This window comes from Pollachius pollachius (genome assembly GCF_949987615.1).
Source record: "Pollachius pollachius genome assembly, chromosome: 12".
Classification (NCBI taxonomy): domain Eukaryota; kingdom Metazoa; phylum Chordata; class Actinopteri; order Gadiformes; family Gadidae; genus Pollachius; species Pollachius pollachius.
Genome location: NC_136945.1, coordinates 18,208,621 through 18,225,981, shown reverse-complemented (window position 1 = coordinate 18,225,981; position 17,361 = coordinate 18,208,621). Strand labels below are relative to the sequence as shown.

General features: G+C 47.5%; 2 protein-coding genes across 2 annotated transcripts; both read right to left on the bottom strand.

Moving 5' to 3' along the window:
* Nucleotides 1–105: 105 nt before the first annotated feature.
* On the bottom strand, nt 106–5,761 carry c1galt1lb (core 1 synthase, glycoprotein-N-acetylgalactosamine 3-beta-galactosyltransferase 1, like b). The gene is made up of 3 exons (XM_079747388.1): nt 4,784–5,761; nt 3,130–3,794; nt 106–2,437 (listed from the first exon to the last, which is right to left on the bottom strand). Exons 1-3 carry the CDS (start codon nt 4,998–5,000, stop codon nt 2,165–2,167), a joined length of 1,155 nt encoding a protein of 384 aa, XP_079603514.1. The 5' UTR covers nt 5,001–5,761; the 3' UTR covers nt 106–2,164.
* Nucleotides 5,762–7,261: 1,500 nt separating this feature from the next.
* On the bottom strand, nt 7,262–16,935 carry os9 (OS9 endoplasmic reticulum lectin). Its single transcript, XM_079748581.1, has 15 exons — nt 16,767–16,935; nt 16,219–16,401; nt 15,668–15,731; nt 15,504–15,580; nt 14,434–14,532; nt 13,608–13,809; nt 13,258–13,419; nt 12,822–12,928; nt 12,593–12,656; nt 12,391–12,473; nt 11,858–12,085; nt 11,276–11,477; nt 9,890–10,057; nt 8,842–8,951; nt 7,262–8,635 (listed from the first exon to the last, which is right to left on the bottom strand). The coding sequence occupies exons 1-15, from the start codon at nt 16,914–16,916 to the stop codon at nt 8,498–8,500; spliced, it is 2,037 nt and encodes a 678-aa protein (XP_079604707.1). The 5' UTR covers nt 16,917–16,935; the 3' UTR covers nt 7,262–8,497.
* Between the last annotated feature and the right edge of the window lie 426 nt (nt 16,936–17,361).

Below are 17,361 nucleotides of genomic sequence, written 5' to 3'. Positions count from 1 at the left end.
CCGGTGGAGAACAAGGTGTTAGATGTTTGACGTAAATTGAATTAGACAACAGCAGCAAGGGTTAAATTAGTAAAATATGCATTTATTCATTGATAAATTGACTCTAATCATGTGCACTCACATTCACAAACTCAATAACACGACTTTTAAACCAACCCCCTTAAATCCAAGTACATTTGTAAATGTATTCCCAACCCACATCATTCTGAGACTTCTGTACATCTTCCCACCGATAGAGAATAGTTTTTGGAATTTAAGATTGTCAATTGATTGACTCAATGAGCTTTATGTAAAATATGCAACCTCAACACCGCTTCAAGAAGGCATCACATAAGACAGCCCGCGTTATACATACAACTATGTAATAGTTAGGTAAAAATAACTTTAAGTGGCACACATCACCCAAACTCCAAATAAATATCCCAAACATGCTGATTTGGTTTGAACTGGATAAGACGGCATGCTCAGTGGACAAGAATAGAAATGTAAACACTGACGTAAGGCCTCCTAACTAGTCTTCTGATATACTGTACAATTAACGTCAAGAAATGACAGTATTATTGCATTGGTTTGAAATAAAAAATAAACAAGTAGTTACTAAAACACAATGGGCCGACACGTGTATAATGAATTGAATCTGAAAAAAAAGTTACAATTTTTGTAATTCAACTCAATTCTTTTTTTAATATTTTTGGCAATTACCTCCAAAATAATCAGAATTGTTGCTTGGTATCGAATCCTGGTGAAGCATCTTGGACTTCACCATGTAGTATTTGCATTGACAAAAGTATGCAGATAAATCTTGACCAGATTCAATCCATCCAATCCACCGTCATTTGTTAACCACTACTTGAGCAAAAATAGGAGCAAAAATGGCCAGAGACGGCATCCTTCATTAGAATAAGAAAAAAAACAATACCTTGTCTAGTGGCGTTCCCAGAACCAACAACAGAAGTATTGAATGTCACAGTGTAAAGTCATAAGTGCAGCTGACAGTTCACACTCTCAATTTGCAAGGCACAAGTCAGTTAGGAAAGACAAGATCGTCAGAAAGCAGTAACGCATGAAGAATGAATGAATGAATTAAGCTTATTGAAGGATACAAAATACTTGAATAATTGACAACTGCAGAGCCGGGTAGACCTAGCTGAGTGAACCAAACAGGGCTACCCCTTCCATTGGTTGGGTTTAACATGTTGAATAGAAACACTAACTACAGACGCTGCAAATACTGGTCCAGATGATGGCAACGCAAGGCCATCATAGAGTAAAGGCAACCTAATCATTCTAATGTGATCTCAAGATATCCAGCCACTACAATCTAAACCTTTTCTTTTACTTGAAGAAGTAACTAAAACATATCATTTCCTACATTAATCAATTTCTCTGTGAGGAGAGGTGAAGCTCTAGCAACTAGTCAGCTGACCGTAGCGACATACTCTGAACATGCATCAATTCGCAACGCAATGTTAAAAGCTTTTTGGTTTAATCTCCAGTGGGTTTTGGCTGCACCAAAAATACTAAAGACTGGAGCGTTCAAAACCCCACGGACAGAAGCGTCAGTCTGAAGGAAGCACTCCACTCTCCACCAAACACCTCCTACACAGTCAGGAAGGATTTAGTGTAAATCGGATGTTTAGCTGTAATGAAGGCCAAGGTCGGGACAGGTCGATCTCCATAGCTGGCGAAGGCGGGGCGTGGCCGTGAACCAGGTGAGGCTCTTTGCCCCGGTCGCCATGGTAACGATACTGGGCGTAATCCGGTCTTCTTATCTGAAATCAAAACTGTGTGGCAATTCCTAAACAAAATGTTTGCAGCTGTGTGCAACACAGACGAGGCGCTAACAGAGCCCACGCGTCCACAGGGCAGAGTGAGCATCCAGCCGGGGAGAAACACTTAACCAGAGGAGATGCATCTTCACGGCTTATGTTTATGGTTCAGGTCTCTAGACCTCGCACTTCAAAGCAGTGCTTCCATAAAAACACTTTCATAATGCACGACTTCATTAGTTCACCTCTCTGGAAAAAAATGAAGAGTTAGGAGATCACAAACATGGCTGAACAAAGGAATGCTGCACGGAAACAAACACCCTAAAGTTGCTGTGCCAGTCAGCGAGTCCAGGGGTCAGGAGGGGTCAGAGGTCAGGGGTCAGGGAGCCTTAGGCCTAGGAAGCAGGGGCCGCGCCTCCCTGGTTCACGCCCGCCTGGGCTGCGTCTTTCTCCTCCTTTCCTAGCTCCTTGGCGGGGGCACCAACCGCCTCGTCCTCTGGGGCTGCGTCGGGAGCCTTGGCGGCCTGGGGCACCAGCGGGGCCGGGGGCTTGTATCGGTGGTTGTAACCGAAGGCCCGCAGGTGATAGGTGTAGTACTCCAGCACGTACATCGTGGTCGCGTCCACGTAGTGGTACGACACCGACAAGTCAGAGCAGCAATTTGGGCCCTGAGGGAGGCACAAACAACACATGAGCCATCACTTAGTCAAATTATTGAATAAATAGACCGTTCCAAAGGGTGGCCTCCGGGTGCCACCGTGTTTGCTCACGGGTGTAGGGCCGTGGTGGTTAATGTAGAGGCCTGGATGACGGAGGCTTAAGAACTTGAATGAGGCCGTCATGGGCCGCGAGGTCACTGTCGGGTCAATGCATCCAACTACGCAGCCATTATTAGGAGTTGCTTAAAGGGTCATTCCAGTGTAAAATGGATTTGGGATGTGTTTTGTATGATAACGAGTTGAAACGTTTGTTTTAAAACACAAATGTATATAGACGCTTTCTTCAGTTGGCTGTTAGCCGATTCTATCAAAACGCTATAAACTGGGAAACGATGGGGGCACTGGTTAAATAAAAAATCTAAATAGCGATTTAGTTTTTACCATAACCAGTGCCCCCATCGTTCCAAGTTTATAGCGTTTTGATAGAATCTTCTAAAAACAGCCAACTGAAGAAAGCGTCTATATGCGGTTTTTGTGCTCCAAAGCGAACGTTTCAACTCGTTATCATGCAAAACATATCCCATCCATTTTACACCAGAATTACCCTTTAAGGCAAACATCCTCCTACTCTGCAATCACTTACTAGAAACCAAGACGGTGGTTTGGAGGTCATACTCTGAGGGCCAGCTGAACACACTTGCCTCTCTGATGGGGTAGTAGCAGTAGTTCCAGTACCAGAAGCTCTTGGGGAACTTGGAGGTGAGGTGCTGCTCGGGAACAAAGGGGTGGAAGGTCTCCCTCTGCAGCGTGTCCCTGGAGTCTCCCGCCTTCACCCCCACCTTCTCCAGGCACTGGCCCATGGCCAGGTCCTCGATGGACGACGTGTGGGTGCACACCTCGCTCTTGAAGCCCTCCACGAAGCGGCGCAGTGCCTCCCTGCTCAGCACGTAGCCCGCGCCGCCGCTCATGTAGCCCTGGGGGGTGTAGGGCTTGAAGCGGTGGCCGAAGTACACGGGCTCCTCCGGCGTGTGGTTGGCCAGCACCCAGCGCAGGTTGTCCACCACGGCATAGGTGTCGTCGTCCGCCTTGAGGAACCAGTCGGCGTCGTCGCGGTGGTGCTCGTACGCGTATTTGTACGCCCGGATGGTCTTCCAGTACAGCTGGTCGCGGCCCTCTTTGGTGTCCAGCCCCACCGTGGGGAAGTCGGGGTCGTCCACCGAGCTCATGAACACCACGATGTTGCAGTGGCGGCTCCACGTGGCCTTGACGTGCTTGGCTTTGGTCTGCAGGTTCTTGGGGCCCGTCATCACCCAGCAGAGGATGCGCACCTTCTTGAAGAGGTCGTCGGCCACGCGACTGTCCTCCCCTGGACCAGAGAGGAGAGAGACTCTTAGCACAGAGCAGCGCCGTGCGTTGGTTTAACTAAGCACTCACTTATCAATTCAAAGGACAACTTCTGGACTCTCATCTGGGCCTTGTCCTCCTTTCATTTTGGGTCGGAGGGATTAATGAGGACCACGATCTCTTTAATTGGTCCATATTCTAGCATATTCTAGGAGGACACCTTGGGGGCAACAAACCCAGTTCATCTATGTCCTCTACAAGCACTCGTATCTGCATAAGGAAAAAGATCGCCACAGAGAAACACGCCTCTCTTTGACCTCGATCCCGACAGCAGGATATGTCCCGGTCGTTATGACAACCTCCACATTAACAGCAAGCCGCTCTCTATCTATCTCACATTTCCTCCTTTTCCTGTAAACAACTCGACTCTCACAATCTGAGTCGTCAGTGGCTGAAACATGCCCTTTGAGAATTAGTTGATTGACACTTATTAATAATTGAGTAATTCTCCAGAGTAATTCTCTGTTTATGCAGATTACAGCGGCAATCTCGCTCAATACTGGACCAATCTCAGAAGTCGTTGCCCACATTGGTTCCTTAGACTCAAAATAATCAGAAAATAGGGTCAAGGTTGAAAAGTCCAACGTTTTATTTTAATAATTTGTGCGACCAGACAACACATGGTCCTTTGGGGTCTTCGGGAACTCAAGTATACCACCAGAATAAAGTGGTCCTGTGGGTCCTCAGCCTAAACAGGTTTTGCTCAGAACAGGTTATCCGGTGTCTACCCACAGCGTAATCACTCTAGTATGCACAGTGTCAATGATGTTCATAGATGTAAATAGTTGACTAACGTTCAATCGGGTAAATCTGGAGAGAATAATTAAGGCTCTTCCTTACGGTATGTCAAGTGTAATCTATCAATGATTGATTAGCCGGTCGTTCTCTCCGCTAAGGCAGGTGGAAGGTTGTGAGTTCTGGACCCTCCAGCGGACACATCTCTGACTGTACCTTTGTGGTGTGGGTGGTTCAGGTTGAACAGCGCAGACCTGTCCTTCTTCCAGTTCTTCAGCTCTTCCTTCTGCTCCAGCTGGTGTTCATCAGAGCCCCCGTAGGAGCCCATCGACAGGCTGTTCTGGAACCAGAAGTGTTGGAGGAACATGTACAGCATGACGGTCCCACACAGGAAGCCCACGTAGAAGGAGAAGCGCGCTCCGAAGGCCTTCATGGTGGATCCGGTTCTCCCCTACGAGCCGTTCGTCACTGTGCGGGAGAGGAACGGGCTGGCGGGAGCATGGTCCGCGGGGCAGACCTGTGCGTGTGCTCTCAAAGTTTGGACCGAATGAGGAAGAGAGTTCAAACAACAGCGGCGTCCACTCGTCTCACGCCCCGGCGTGGGCGGGGCCTACTGACCTGACGTGTTAACTGACCTGACGTGGGCGGGGCTTACTAACCCGGGTTCCACCGACCCTGACCTGGTCGGGGCAGTAGCCTAGTTCTCCATCCATGACATCTGGGAACACGCCAGCTTGTGGGCCATGGAACGAAGTGACACGTCCTTGGCCGTGCCACGAAAGGGGTTCATCGGCAAAAAGTGATAATAGTGAACAATAGTTCAGCTCAGGCCGGTGCTACGTCTAACGCTAAGACGGTCACTCGAGATCCGAGTCGGCGTTCAGTGGGCGAACCAGAATGCTGTCACGGTGTCGTCGCCGCCATCCATCTCAGCGGAGGGATGCGACCCCGTCTCTAGAGCAACAGCTCACTTAGTCCTCCGCTATAATATACTCGACATGTCACAAGAAGTGTTATAAGTGCGGAAAAATCGAAACGCATTCAGAGAAGTTGCCTTCCTTCAAAGCTGAGCCACATAAATACCATAAAGAGAGAGAGCGTATTTTTTTAAAGCCTACTCCCCATTGGACAGTTTCAAAATGGCTGCAAACCGTACGTCAACGTCGCCCCCATGTTGGGGAGGCCAAGACGTGAACAGGAAGGGCGGTTTTTCCCCGATAAAGAGCACTACAACATTTCTCAACCAATTTCAAGGGGTCATTTTCATTCAATGGTTTAGGGTCCACATGGAGTAAAAACCACACATTATGTTTTATAAACATACACACGTGCTCTGAGCGCAGCCAAGGGACAAAGCAGCGCTCTCTCTTTAAAATATCTCTTGTTGGAAGGCGGGACAGAAGCAGACGATCGACCGGACGTCGATCTCTATATAACTATCGATCTATATCGATCTTTATATCTATATGTATATATAGATATAAAGATCTATATATATATATATATAAAGACACAGATTTTTTCATGTTCAAGGTTGATTGGCTTAATAATTAACTAATTTCATCTTTCTCCAGGGGCTGATGGTCCAGGGAAACAGCTCACCGTTGGACAGACCAGAGTTTGGGGCGGCAGGCCTACAAGTGAACCCATAGCAGAAGCCTTTGACAATGTTCATTATGAATAAATCCATGATGCAACCGTACTTTTTTGCAGCATATTTTTTATTTTCTAAAGGTGTCAGAAATCTTAGAGTTCAGGGTGTGCATCAGTTGATGATCTACAGAAAGTTCAGACCTAATCAAAACTCTACATTAAATTGTACAAACTATCTGGTAGGATATATTTTATAGGTATTGGTTAATATTATTCATAGGCTGCTTTAGTGTAACATATTAAACCGCTTTGATAAAACACATCTGGGTTTCCCTTTTATGTATATTAATAAAAACATAAGCCTCCATTTTCCACAGGGTCTCTGGACTTCCAAAATCTGGAAGTTTGTTGTATTGTTAACGTTACTAAAATGAACAGCCCTGCTGGTAGAAGGTATTTCCGATAAGCTCAGCAAATGTAATGAATCAGTTTGTATGCCTATTGTTGGAATAGTATAGTTCAGACTGCAGTAGGCTATGATCACATCTGGTGTTTTATATCAAAATGTGATTGTTCAACAAATAATGACCTAGCCCTTATCCTCAATATATTATGTATTAATTTATATAAGACTCTTCAATCTGACACGTGTCACTAGATGAAGCAGAGCCATGATAACAGATTCAGCTGGAGCCTCAGAACCTTGGTGACCGCCTCGATCACATCACAATGGTGACCGCCTCCTCTATTGAACCATCACATCACCATGGTGACCTGAAGCCTCCTCCACTGGACCATCACATCACAATGGTGACCGCCTCCTCTACTGGACCATCACATCACCATGGTCACCTTCTGCCTCCATCACTGGACCATCACATCAACATGGTGACCGCCTCCTCCAACTGGACCATCCCATCACCGTGGAGACCTGTGGAACTCCGCCACTGGACTGTCTCATCATCTCCAGAAAGGCGTTCCGTACCAGACATTGGCTCGGCCATGTTAGCCATCAACATTCACATGGGATGGCCTCGGATATGTTTGTGTTCTCATGATAAGGTCCAACATTCTTAAATCGCAGCTTTATTCGTATTTATTTAAACGTATTAGCATGGTGTGCTAATATACAATGCAACAAGTCAATTCAAAGATCTACAGCGCTATTTATAGTCAATATCGAGACAGCCCGTTGGATCATGGATCCCTGAACAGCTCTTATGGACCTACTGCTGATTGGTCCTCTGACCTCTTCATGGTACGCCCAACAGCACATCATTACTGTCACATCATGTACACTTCCTGTATTCGTTATCCCACGACCAATCACAGACAATAGAACCGGGTTTGAGAAAATTTCAATTAAAAAGTGCCATAGCCAGATATTTTACAATCAACATCAAAATTGTATTGTGATTTATATATTTGTACACCTAGCAAATAAGAAAGTATCCAAAAGTAAAAAGTATCAACAAGAATGGTATCTTGTATGCACCTCCTGCTCCCAGGCCCCGGAGACGCTGAGGGTGTGACGGGGAGGAAGGTCGTTCATAAAGGGGGCACTGAGCCACTGAGTCACTAAACATCTCCTTCCACTCCAGGTGGCCCCTCAGACACATGGGGACCGCCACCTTCATGCGCGCTACACTCACATTAAAGGAGCAGTGTGTAGACGCCAGTGGCATCCAGAGAAACAGACTCAGCAAATGGAATGTAAGATTCATAATTATGTTTTAATTAGAGCATAATCCCATGAAAATAATGAGCGTTGCCTTTCCGCACCTTAGAAGGAGCCCTTCTATCTCCCTTCTATCTAGGGAGAGGCTCCTCTTCCACAGAGCCGCCATTTTGCACCGCCGTGCTGCCCAGAACGGACCTACGGCTGTGGACGAGGACCTAGAGGCACCTAACAGGCCAACGTAGGTCTCCTACGTCCTCTGAGAGGGAGGGGTGAGGGGGAATCAGTCGGTTGCAATCTGCAACCTCACCACGAGATGCCACTAAATCCTAGACACTGCCCCTTTAAAGGTTTATTAAAACATTGAACTGAAGCATGTCTAAAAGCTACATTTCATACACACATATTTTGCCCGTCAATTAACTACCGGTTACAATTAACTCGCCTACTCTGTGAGAGGCATTCGTTGTGCAATGTGCATCTCGAGCCCATGAAGACAAGACATGTTCAGCATGTTGTGCGTTGCTATGCCTGGCAGGTTTAATAGCAACAGTTAAACAGCAGAGAGTTGTCCATTTAAAGTCCTTCCCGAGACCATCTGCTCGCAGTCTCCACAGGAGCTTTGGTTCACCGTCACAAAAGGTGAATAATGTCAGGGCTCAGAGGTCCACGTCGTCCGGGTCCGAGGAGCTGGAGGTCTGGGCCTCCTCCTGGGACTGGCCCCATGCAAACCTGTAGTTGTCCTCCAGGTCCTGCTGCCTCTTCTGCTCCTTATACACCTCCTCTGTCCCCCCGGTCTGCAGGAGGAGGAGAACAATGAATCTGATAAACATAAGAGTAATCATGAGGTAAATCTCCTCAATAGACCATACGCGCACAGAATTACAGAGTGCAACGTGGTGGTTACACCGGCTTGTTGCAAAGTGTTCCTAGATTCTAAGATGAGACCTTGGACCCAGGGGTTCGGAGGTCTGGAGTCACCACTGCTGCAGTCTGAGTTTACCAGCAGGTTGATGAGAAGCTCTCTGAAAGACTTTGTGTCCTCCTCTGTCAGCCACTGGTCCCCGGCCTCCTCTGCATTCTTTCGCGTCAAGATCTTCACCTCGATTTTTCCTACAACACGATGGAAGAGAAGCAGAGAAGAAGTCTAAGGGTCTCATGCTGAAGAAGGACGGATCAACTTGGAGAGCAACATGCATCTGTGGTGAACACTGTTAGAAACACTGTAAAGACCTCATGTGAATGAGAAACAGATCTTTATGTTGTTAGAAACACTGTAAAGACTTCATGTGGGTGAGAAACAGATCTTTATGTTGTTAGAAACACTGTAAAGACCTCATGTGAATGAGAAACAGATCTTTATGTTGTTAGAAACACTGTAAAGACCTCATGTGAATGAGAAACAGATATTTATGTTGTTAGAAACACTGTAAAGACCTCATGTGAATGAGAAACAGATCTTTATGTTGTTAGAAACACTGTAAAGACCTCATGTGAATGAGAAACAGATCTTTATGTTGTTAGAAACACTGTAAAGACCTCATGTGAATGAGAAACAGATCTTTATGTTGTTAGAAACACTGTAAATACCTCATGTGAATGAGAAACAGATCTGTATGTTGTTAGAAACACTGTAAAGACCTCATGTGAATGAGAAACAGATCTTTATGTTGTTAGAAACACTGTAATGACCTCATGCGGGTGAGAAACATCACAAACGACTGCTTTTTGTTTTTACGATTGGTGGGTTATCTGCCAAAGTTCTCATTTATGCAAATGCATTTTCTAAGATAAGGTATTATCAATCCCTTTGTGGTTTGTCAGCTAGTTATACAGTTTATCCAGTAGACTTAAACACACATTGATTTAAGTTTGCATGTAACAACTCTGGCAGCACGTGCCAGGAAGCCTGAGGATGTTTGCTTAGGAGACCTCAGTCAAAACAGAGGAGCTTGCAGGCGCTACGACACGGCAAACATGGAGGAGGAGGAGGAGGAGGAGCAGGTAGCATGAATAGAGGAGGACAGAGACACGCCGTGGGGCCCTTGTACCTTCAGCCTTCAGTCCAGCCTTCTCCAGCTGCTCCTTCACCACGTCCTTGATGTGCTGCCACTGGGGGTCCCCTTCTCCCATCTCCTGAACTTTGACCTGCCCGCCCGGGGTGCTGCCCGTCTTGTACTTGGTGATCTTGATCTTCACGTGGTCGTCCGCCGCTTGGTCTGGGGGGGGGACGAGACAAGAGGCCCACCAACACCGGATCACGCCGAGCCACCCTTATCCCTCATAAGACAATCGAGTGTTTTTCGCAGCAGAACATTTGACGTTTTTTTAATGGGTGGATGAGGTCGCAGAGTGTGGACGGGGATAGAGAGTGTGGATTAGGGATGTTAGCCGATGACCGTTTGACCGACGGTTGACCATATCAACGTTAACCGATCAATCTTGTCGCTTAAAAAAAAAATAGGGGTCAGTGTGGACTGTGGAGTGTGTTGGTTTCACTTCACACAAAAAGATGATCAGATGAGGTGACTTATTGGAAGTTGGACAGACACCGCGTCTCTAGCCCACTGTTTAATTTCATGCGGGAATAATTAAGACTGTTCAAAGTCTTAATTATTCCCGCATGCGAGAATATGATCTCTAAATTATTATTGAAAGTAGACTAAATGCTACAGTTAGCCATCTCATTCCAAGATCTTTTTGTGTGAAGTGAAAAAAAATATCCCTCCCACTCAATTTTTCCATCTCCTCCAAACTAAACAAGCGGCGTCTCTTCGGAGCGGTCATTTTCTTAAATGAGCAGCGGCAATGTTTCAAATTAGCTCCTAACGCTGCCCTCTTCCGATTGGCCCCTGGTGAATCCCGCGCAGGGTCTCAACCAGGTCCGCCCCATCTCAGACCATTGTGGGCGTTGGAGCCCGCTCTCTACACACGGTCAACCTGCAGTAAGCACGCCTCGTGTTTCAATTCAAACACAGGTCGTGCCGCGGTTAGAGCCACTTCCTCTCAGTCGGAGAGTGCTTGTGTGTGAGTCAGAGGCAGAACGGGAGAGATAAGCAGAGTTACGAAATAGCAGCCGGCTGGCGCGGCTCGAAACGGCTGTTAGCACATTTCAATCTGATCGGTGAACCCGTTTCAACCGGTTAATGAGGCTTGGTGGTCGTCAAGAACATTTAACATTTTCGCCGTCCCTAGTGTGGATGGGGGCAGAGAGTGTGGATGGGGGCAGAGAGTGTGGATGGGGGCAGAGAGTGTGGATGGGGGCAGAGAGTGTGGATGGGGGCAGAGAGTGTGGATGGGGGCAGAGAGTGTGGATGGGGGCAGAGAATGTGGATGGGGGCAGAGAGTGTGGATGGGGGCAGAGAGTGTGGATGGGGGCAGAGAGTGTGGATGGGGGCAGAGAGTGTGGATGGGGGCAGGTCCGGGGGGCCGGGTACCTGGTTGCTGGGGGGCGAGGCTGGGGCTGCCCCTGGTCGGGTCGCTGCCCCTCTGACCGCCGGCCGGCAGCTGCTCCGGCCCCGGGGCGTCCTTGTCGTCGAGCCGGTCCAGGAGCTTGTCCAGGGTGGTCTCCAGGGTCTGTGTGGCCTGGGAGCGGTCGAACTCTCCCTTCAGCCCCTCCGTCTCCAGCTCCTGCTGAGCCTGACACACAGAGGAGGCACCATGAGGTCAGGTGGGAGTCGGACCTTCTGCCAATGAGCAGGGCATTGTGAGGCACGCATGAACGAATGGGTCGCGTGATTGGCTGAAAATGGTCTGCATGTGTGGACTGCGTAAGGATTTGTTTGCTGTTGAAGGACTTATGTTGATTTGATTAGCAACATTATTTGCGTTACTACTAGATATGTGGATATCAAGCAATTAATCGCGAATAAAAAGTAAAATAAAAAAATTGATTTCAGGATCTTCTTGAAGTTAGAATGATTCTGGAGCACTGGAAATGGATGCCTGTGATTGGCTGAATGAGACGATGAAACCTCCAAGAACCAATCGGGTTCTTGGAGCCCAGAGGAAGACGGTACCTCATCGATAATGTTGTGGAACTCCTTCTGCATCTCCTCCTTGATCTCCTGGATCTGCTCCGAGGGCACCAGGAGGCCGGCCGTCTCCTCCTCAAACTCCTTCAGGAGGCTCTCCTCATCCTCCTCCTCCTCCTCCTCCTCCTCATCCTTCTCCTGGTCGTCGCGGCGATTCTTCGCCCCGTCAGCCAGCCGCTGCTCCGCCTCACTCTGGGCCTGGTTCCTCGCTTTCTAAAAGACAGAATGACCCTCATAATGACAACGGAGTTTGGGATGAAGAACCGCACTGAGCTGCTGCTGAGTCAGGTCACCTGAGGTGGATCAACTCCCCTGAGGTGGTTAACTCACCTGAGGTGGTTAACTCACCTGAGGTGGATCAACTCCCCTGAGGTGGTTAACTCACCTAAACTGGATCAACTCCCCTGAGGTGGATCAACTCCCCTGAGGTGGATTAACTCACCTAAAATGGATTAACTCATCTAAAGTGGACTCACTCACCTGAGGTGCATTAACTCACTTTAAGTGGATGCGCTCACCTTTCTGTTGCTTTCTTTGAGGTGCTGAACAAACTGCATGAGGTCAGCGGGATCTGTAATTATCTTGAAGTTGAATTTTTCATCTAGAGCAAGAAATGAAAACATTGAATGACATTTTCCTTATTGCCCGGGAGTGAAACATAATATATAATGATGAAACGGACTGTAAGGCTTCCAACATAATTAGTGATTAAAGCATTACATTCTTCATCTTCCTCCAAGACTTCGTTGTTTGACAGGGAATCGTCATCGTCTTCATCTGTTACCTGTGGATGAACAACAAATGTTGCTTTTTTTTCTTGAATGACCAGAATTACTGTGATGTCCTGATATAATAAGTTATACAAGTATAATAATAATAATAATAATAATAATAATAATACACATTATGATGTGAAGATCTTCTCCTCCTCACTGCTTCAGCCCTTTACCTTTAAGGTCGGATGGGAGGCGGCTTGTTTTGAACCTCCTGGTCTGGTCCCGCCCTCCATGGACTCAGGATCCTCTTGTTCTTCTGGCCCCCCGTCCTCAGTCAGACCTGGAGCAGCATCCATCACAAAAAGATTTACTACTTCTCCTTATAAGCAGTCTAACACAGCGTTCACAATGTACACGTCCTTCGACCGTCATGACTTTGGATGGGGCGCTCTCGAAATGCAGCGTGAGTCAATCCGTTCTGTCGGCTCAGTTGCCTGCGTCAAAAAAAGCTGAGAAATGTTCAACTTTTCAGGCAGCGACACAACGGTCGGCCAATCAGATCGCGCCCCCCATACGTCAGACACGCCCTCCGTCATCCGTCGACGGACATGTACAACGTGAACGCCTGCCTAATGAAAGGCAGTGCATTTAAACAGACGGAGGGGGTACCTTGTCCGTCAACCTCCGTGGGGTCCTGCTCCTCCGGGGGCGTGAGGGTCTCCTGGGGGGCCAGCGACTCGGCCAGGGCGTCCCGTCCCTCGCTGCCCGCCAGCATCTCGTCCAGGGTCCGCAGCTCCTCCGAGATCTGCTCCACCTTCCTCTTGGTGTCCGCTGCCGAGCGAGGCCGAGGCGGGAGAGAGAGGAGAGGGAAACGTCAAGCTACTGGACCGGCGGGTGACTGCCTCACACGGAGCGAGAGATTATTATTGTATGGGGGATGGAGGGGAGGACATGCAGCAAATGACCACGGGCAGGATTAGAAACTGGGTTCAGGACTGAGCACCCCCCACCCCACTCACAGACTTGGGCCTTGACGTAGCTCATGTACTGCTGGGCGCTCAGGGCGGGCTGGCACACGATGCCCTGCGGCCGGGCGCTGGACGGCGGCATCAGGGAGGGGTGCTGGCAGATGCGGCTGGTGTGGACCGTCAGCACGTAGCGGCAGGACTGGGGCTCGTCCACGCGGGCGATGTAGTCCCCGGCGGCCTCCTCGCACACGAACTGGGAACAGGGAGACAGCGGGGTGAAGGGCAGGCCTCCATGAAGGGCGAAGCACGGCCTAGTCGGGTGGATACTGCGGACCGACAGAGCTCCACGCTGACCGCGATGGACATGGGTCAGAGCGTGGTTGGGGGTAGGGCGTGGATGGGGTCACAGAGTGTGGACGGGGTTGGTTTGTGGATGGGCAGGGCCGCTCGATTATCGAAAGAAATCATAATCACGATTCTTTTGGCCGATATTGAAATCACGATTATTCAAACAATTATTGTTGAATTTGAAAACATGATGTATTTAGTCAGCATGTCTCTCCCAAAAAACACTTTGTAACCGAGGACTTTGAAATTTCGCCTTTGACCACAAAATGGTCAAAAAGAATATGTTCAAATCTAAAATAATGTTCAGACATGTAGCCAGCTGCACTTTCTATCAAACGTTTGATGAAAAAAAATGAAAAAGAATGTGATCGTTTGACGCTAAAATCAAATTAGATGAATCGCCCAGCCCTAATGGATGGGGTCACAGAGTTTGGATTGGGATAGAGAGTGGGGATAGAAAGTGTGAATGGGGTCAGACAGAGGCCTCCATGCAGAGCGAAGAGCAGTCACCCCTGGATCCTAGACTCACCCTGACTTCCGTCTCCCGCGGGGCTCCGTTCAGGTCGCAGCGGGAGCCGTTGACGTAGGTCTGGCTGTGGTAGCGCCGCAGCCGGTGCTGCTTGGAGGCCTGGAGAGAAGAGTGGCTTGTTTGTTTACGTGTGGACTTCAGACCAGGGTTCACTCCTCATGGGGAGGGTTCCAGTAGCACTTTGTGCTGTGCCGTATGCGCTGATTTGCGCTTCCACAACCAGTTTAAACGCGCCGTGCCATACCGCACATACTACACACCTGCGTGTCATCAGGTAAAGACACGACATAACGCGAGAATCCGGTTGGAATGGAAATTAAAATCCCAGCCGCACTAGGCTGCCGGGCCCAACCGAGCAAGACCAGTATAGTATATTGGGAAAATACCAGTCATCATTGTGACAGATGGTTCCTCGGTGGAAAAGGCCCCCTAAGCAAAACACTCTTTATATTATTCTTTGACAATAAAATTTAAATGAATCGATAGAAGGTGAACGTATGGAAGCATATATGTAGCAAAATTCAAATAGCAATGCAATTTTGCAATTTAATAAGTCATTAAACTATGCAATTGACAATTCATTATGCAATTGAATATTGTATTTTGAAAATACGTTATTCAAATTGTATTTTAATATTCAAAATGACAATGAAATCCTCAATTCAATTTGAAATAGTTATAACATTAAAAATAGAATAACAATTTGGCACATTTTTTGAGTGCCTTCATTCAAATGGAAAAGCTATGGCGCCCCCGTGATTGTAATGCACTTCGCCACGCTCTGTGTGTTGCAAAACACAAATGACATTTCAATCCTCAAAAAGGTTTGCAAAAGAATTTGCAAAACACTTTGCAGAAGATTCTGCAAAGCATATCAGCAGTCACTTTATTAATTTCCTTGTTTATATTCATATGTGTGTCAGCAATGGAGGAGATTGTCGCGACGCACCGATGTTTGGCAGATGCTGTGGAGAACTATCGTGTTGAAGACACAGATGCAGTTGATAGAGTGCGTGCTGTGGGAGATAGGATAGTGTAGACCACTCAAAAACTAAGTTTTCATGTTTTACCTTTGCAGTTTCATTGCTCCAATCAAACTCAGACTCGTAGGTCCCCAGGAACAGGATGTCCCCTTTGATCTCTGTGTCTGTTGAGGGAGTACGAATGCAATAATAGATCACTAAAGGACCAAAATTGGACTTGAAAACAGAGATTGAAAATAGAAAGGCCTTACCTTCAAGATGGTATTGTCTGATGAACTTTCCATGACAGAACTCGTAGGTCCACCAGTCCTTTGTCTGTGGAATGGAGAGATAACTTCATATAGCAGACTCAATGTGGGACAAAGGGAGCATAATCTAGTTTCTACTGAACATTTGCAAAACGAAAGATTCAATATGTACAGAACACAGTTTAAATATGAGGAATCGCTCCGATTAACTAGCGCAATGCTATCTTAAAACAGCTTGAATGTTCCAACAAGATGTGACCAGCAATGGGGCCAGCACTAGATTGATATGTTCAGGGGTTAACATCTTACACAGGTGAAAGATGCTTTACATATTGCTGGTGGGGAGGGTCAGGTCAAATAATACCTTCAATTTCCACCAGACAGAACACTTCTTTGTTACACATTATTTGCAAGTTTTCATGATATGTTCATTTGATGTTGATGTACTGCAGGAACGACAACAGAACCCACTCCTGGCGGCCACTGACATTTGCATCAGGCTGGGCTCGGCCACCTATGAGCAAAACCAAATAAGCGTCTCTAACCCGACCCACCTTGACCAGGCAGGGGGCCTGGTGCATTGGCTCCAGCAGCTCAGGGACCCCGGGGCCGGTGTAGCTCGGCGGCTCCGACTCGGACGCCGGATCCTGGTGGAAGCGAAGCGCCTGGGCCGGGAGGCGACACTCGTACATCTGCTTGAACTTGTTGGAGACCATCATCACCTCATCGGGCTGGGTCTGCACACAACAAAACACCACATTTAGAGAACCACGGTCTTATAACCTCGACGTAAATGTCAGTCATCGGACAAAACACGTCGTTCTGAACTCCAAAAGGACTGAAGTGAACCGTCCGGGGTCCTGAACAGCTGTGAGGCGGACTGTGATGACAACCCGTCATGTTTACTGCTGGTTTCACAGAAGAGCTTGGACATCATCGGATCAGGAAGATTTTATAAGGTTATATAAGCTTATCTCCATGGGGAGCTGTATCTCCTGCTCCCTCCGCGGTCCAGGTCATATCATGATGTATTTAAGACCTCACACAATAACACACTGATGTGAGGCTCCTGAGAGCCTCGGATCAGGAGCTCCAGCCTCACCTGTCCCAGGACCACCGGGTCGGGGAGGATCTGGATGCCGTATTTCATTTCATTTAACTCCTCTATGTTCAAAAAGCCAAAGATACAACAAGGATATAGACGTAGAAACACGTAAAAGACCCTCGACCAGCGACCCAGAGCAGCAGCCATGATTCACTCACAGCTCCATCGGTCCGGAGATAACAGGAACGCAGCAACTGACACGCTCACCGAGGATTGGACGAGGCAAGCAGTGGGCGCACTTCATTGGCTAGCTACTGCGTCAATCACTTTGTTGTTCCGGGGTGTAGTTGATTTCGTAACAACACAGCGCAGGTGGGCGGGTCTTAACCCAGACCTAAGCACCGCCCGTCCTTCACCAGACACGAACCAGCCGCCCATTGGCTTCACTCATCAGGAGTGTCACCGCAATTACCAACATTATTAAAAAAAGATACATACATATTCACAATAAACATACATGTATTATATTATATTATTCTCTTATATTATTTTATATTATACTATATTATATTATTATTATTATTATATATTATATTATGAATTATGTATTATGTATAATATTATTTCCTACAAAACCGTCAATGTGTCGAAC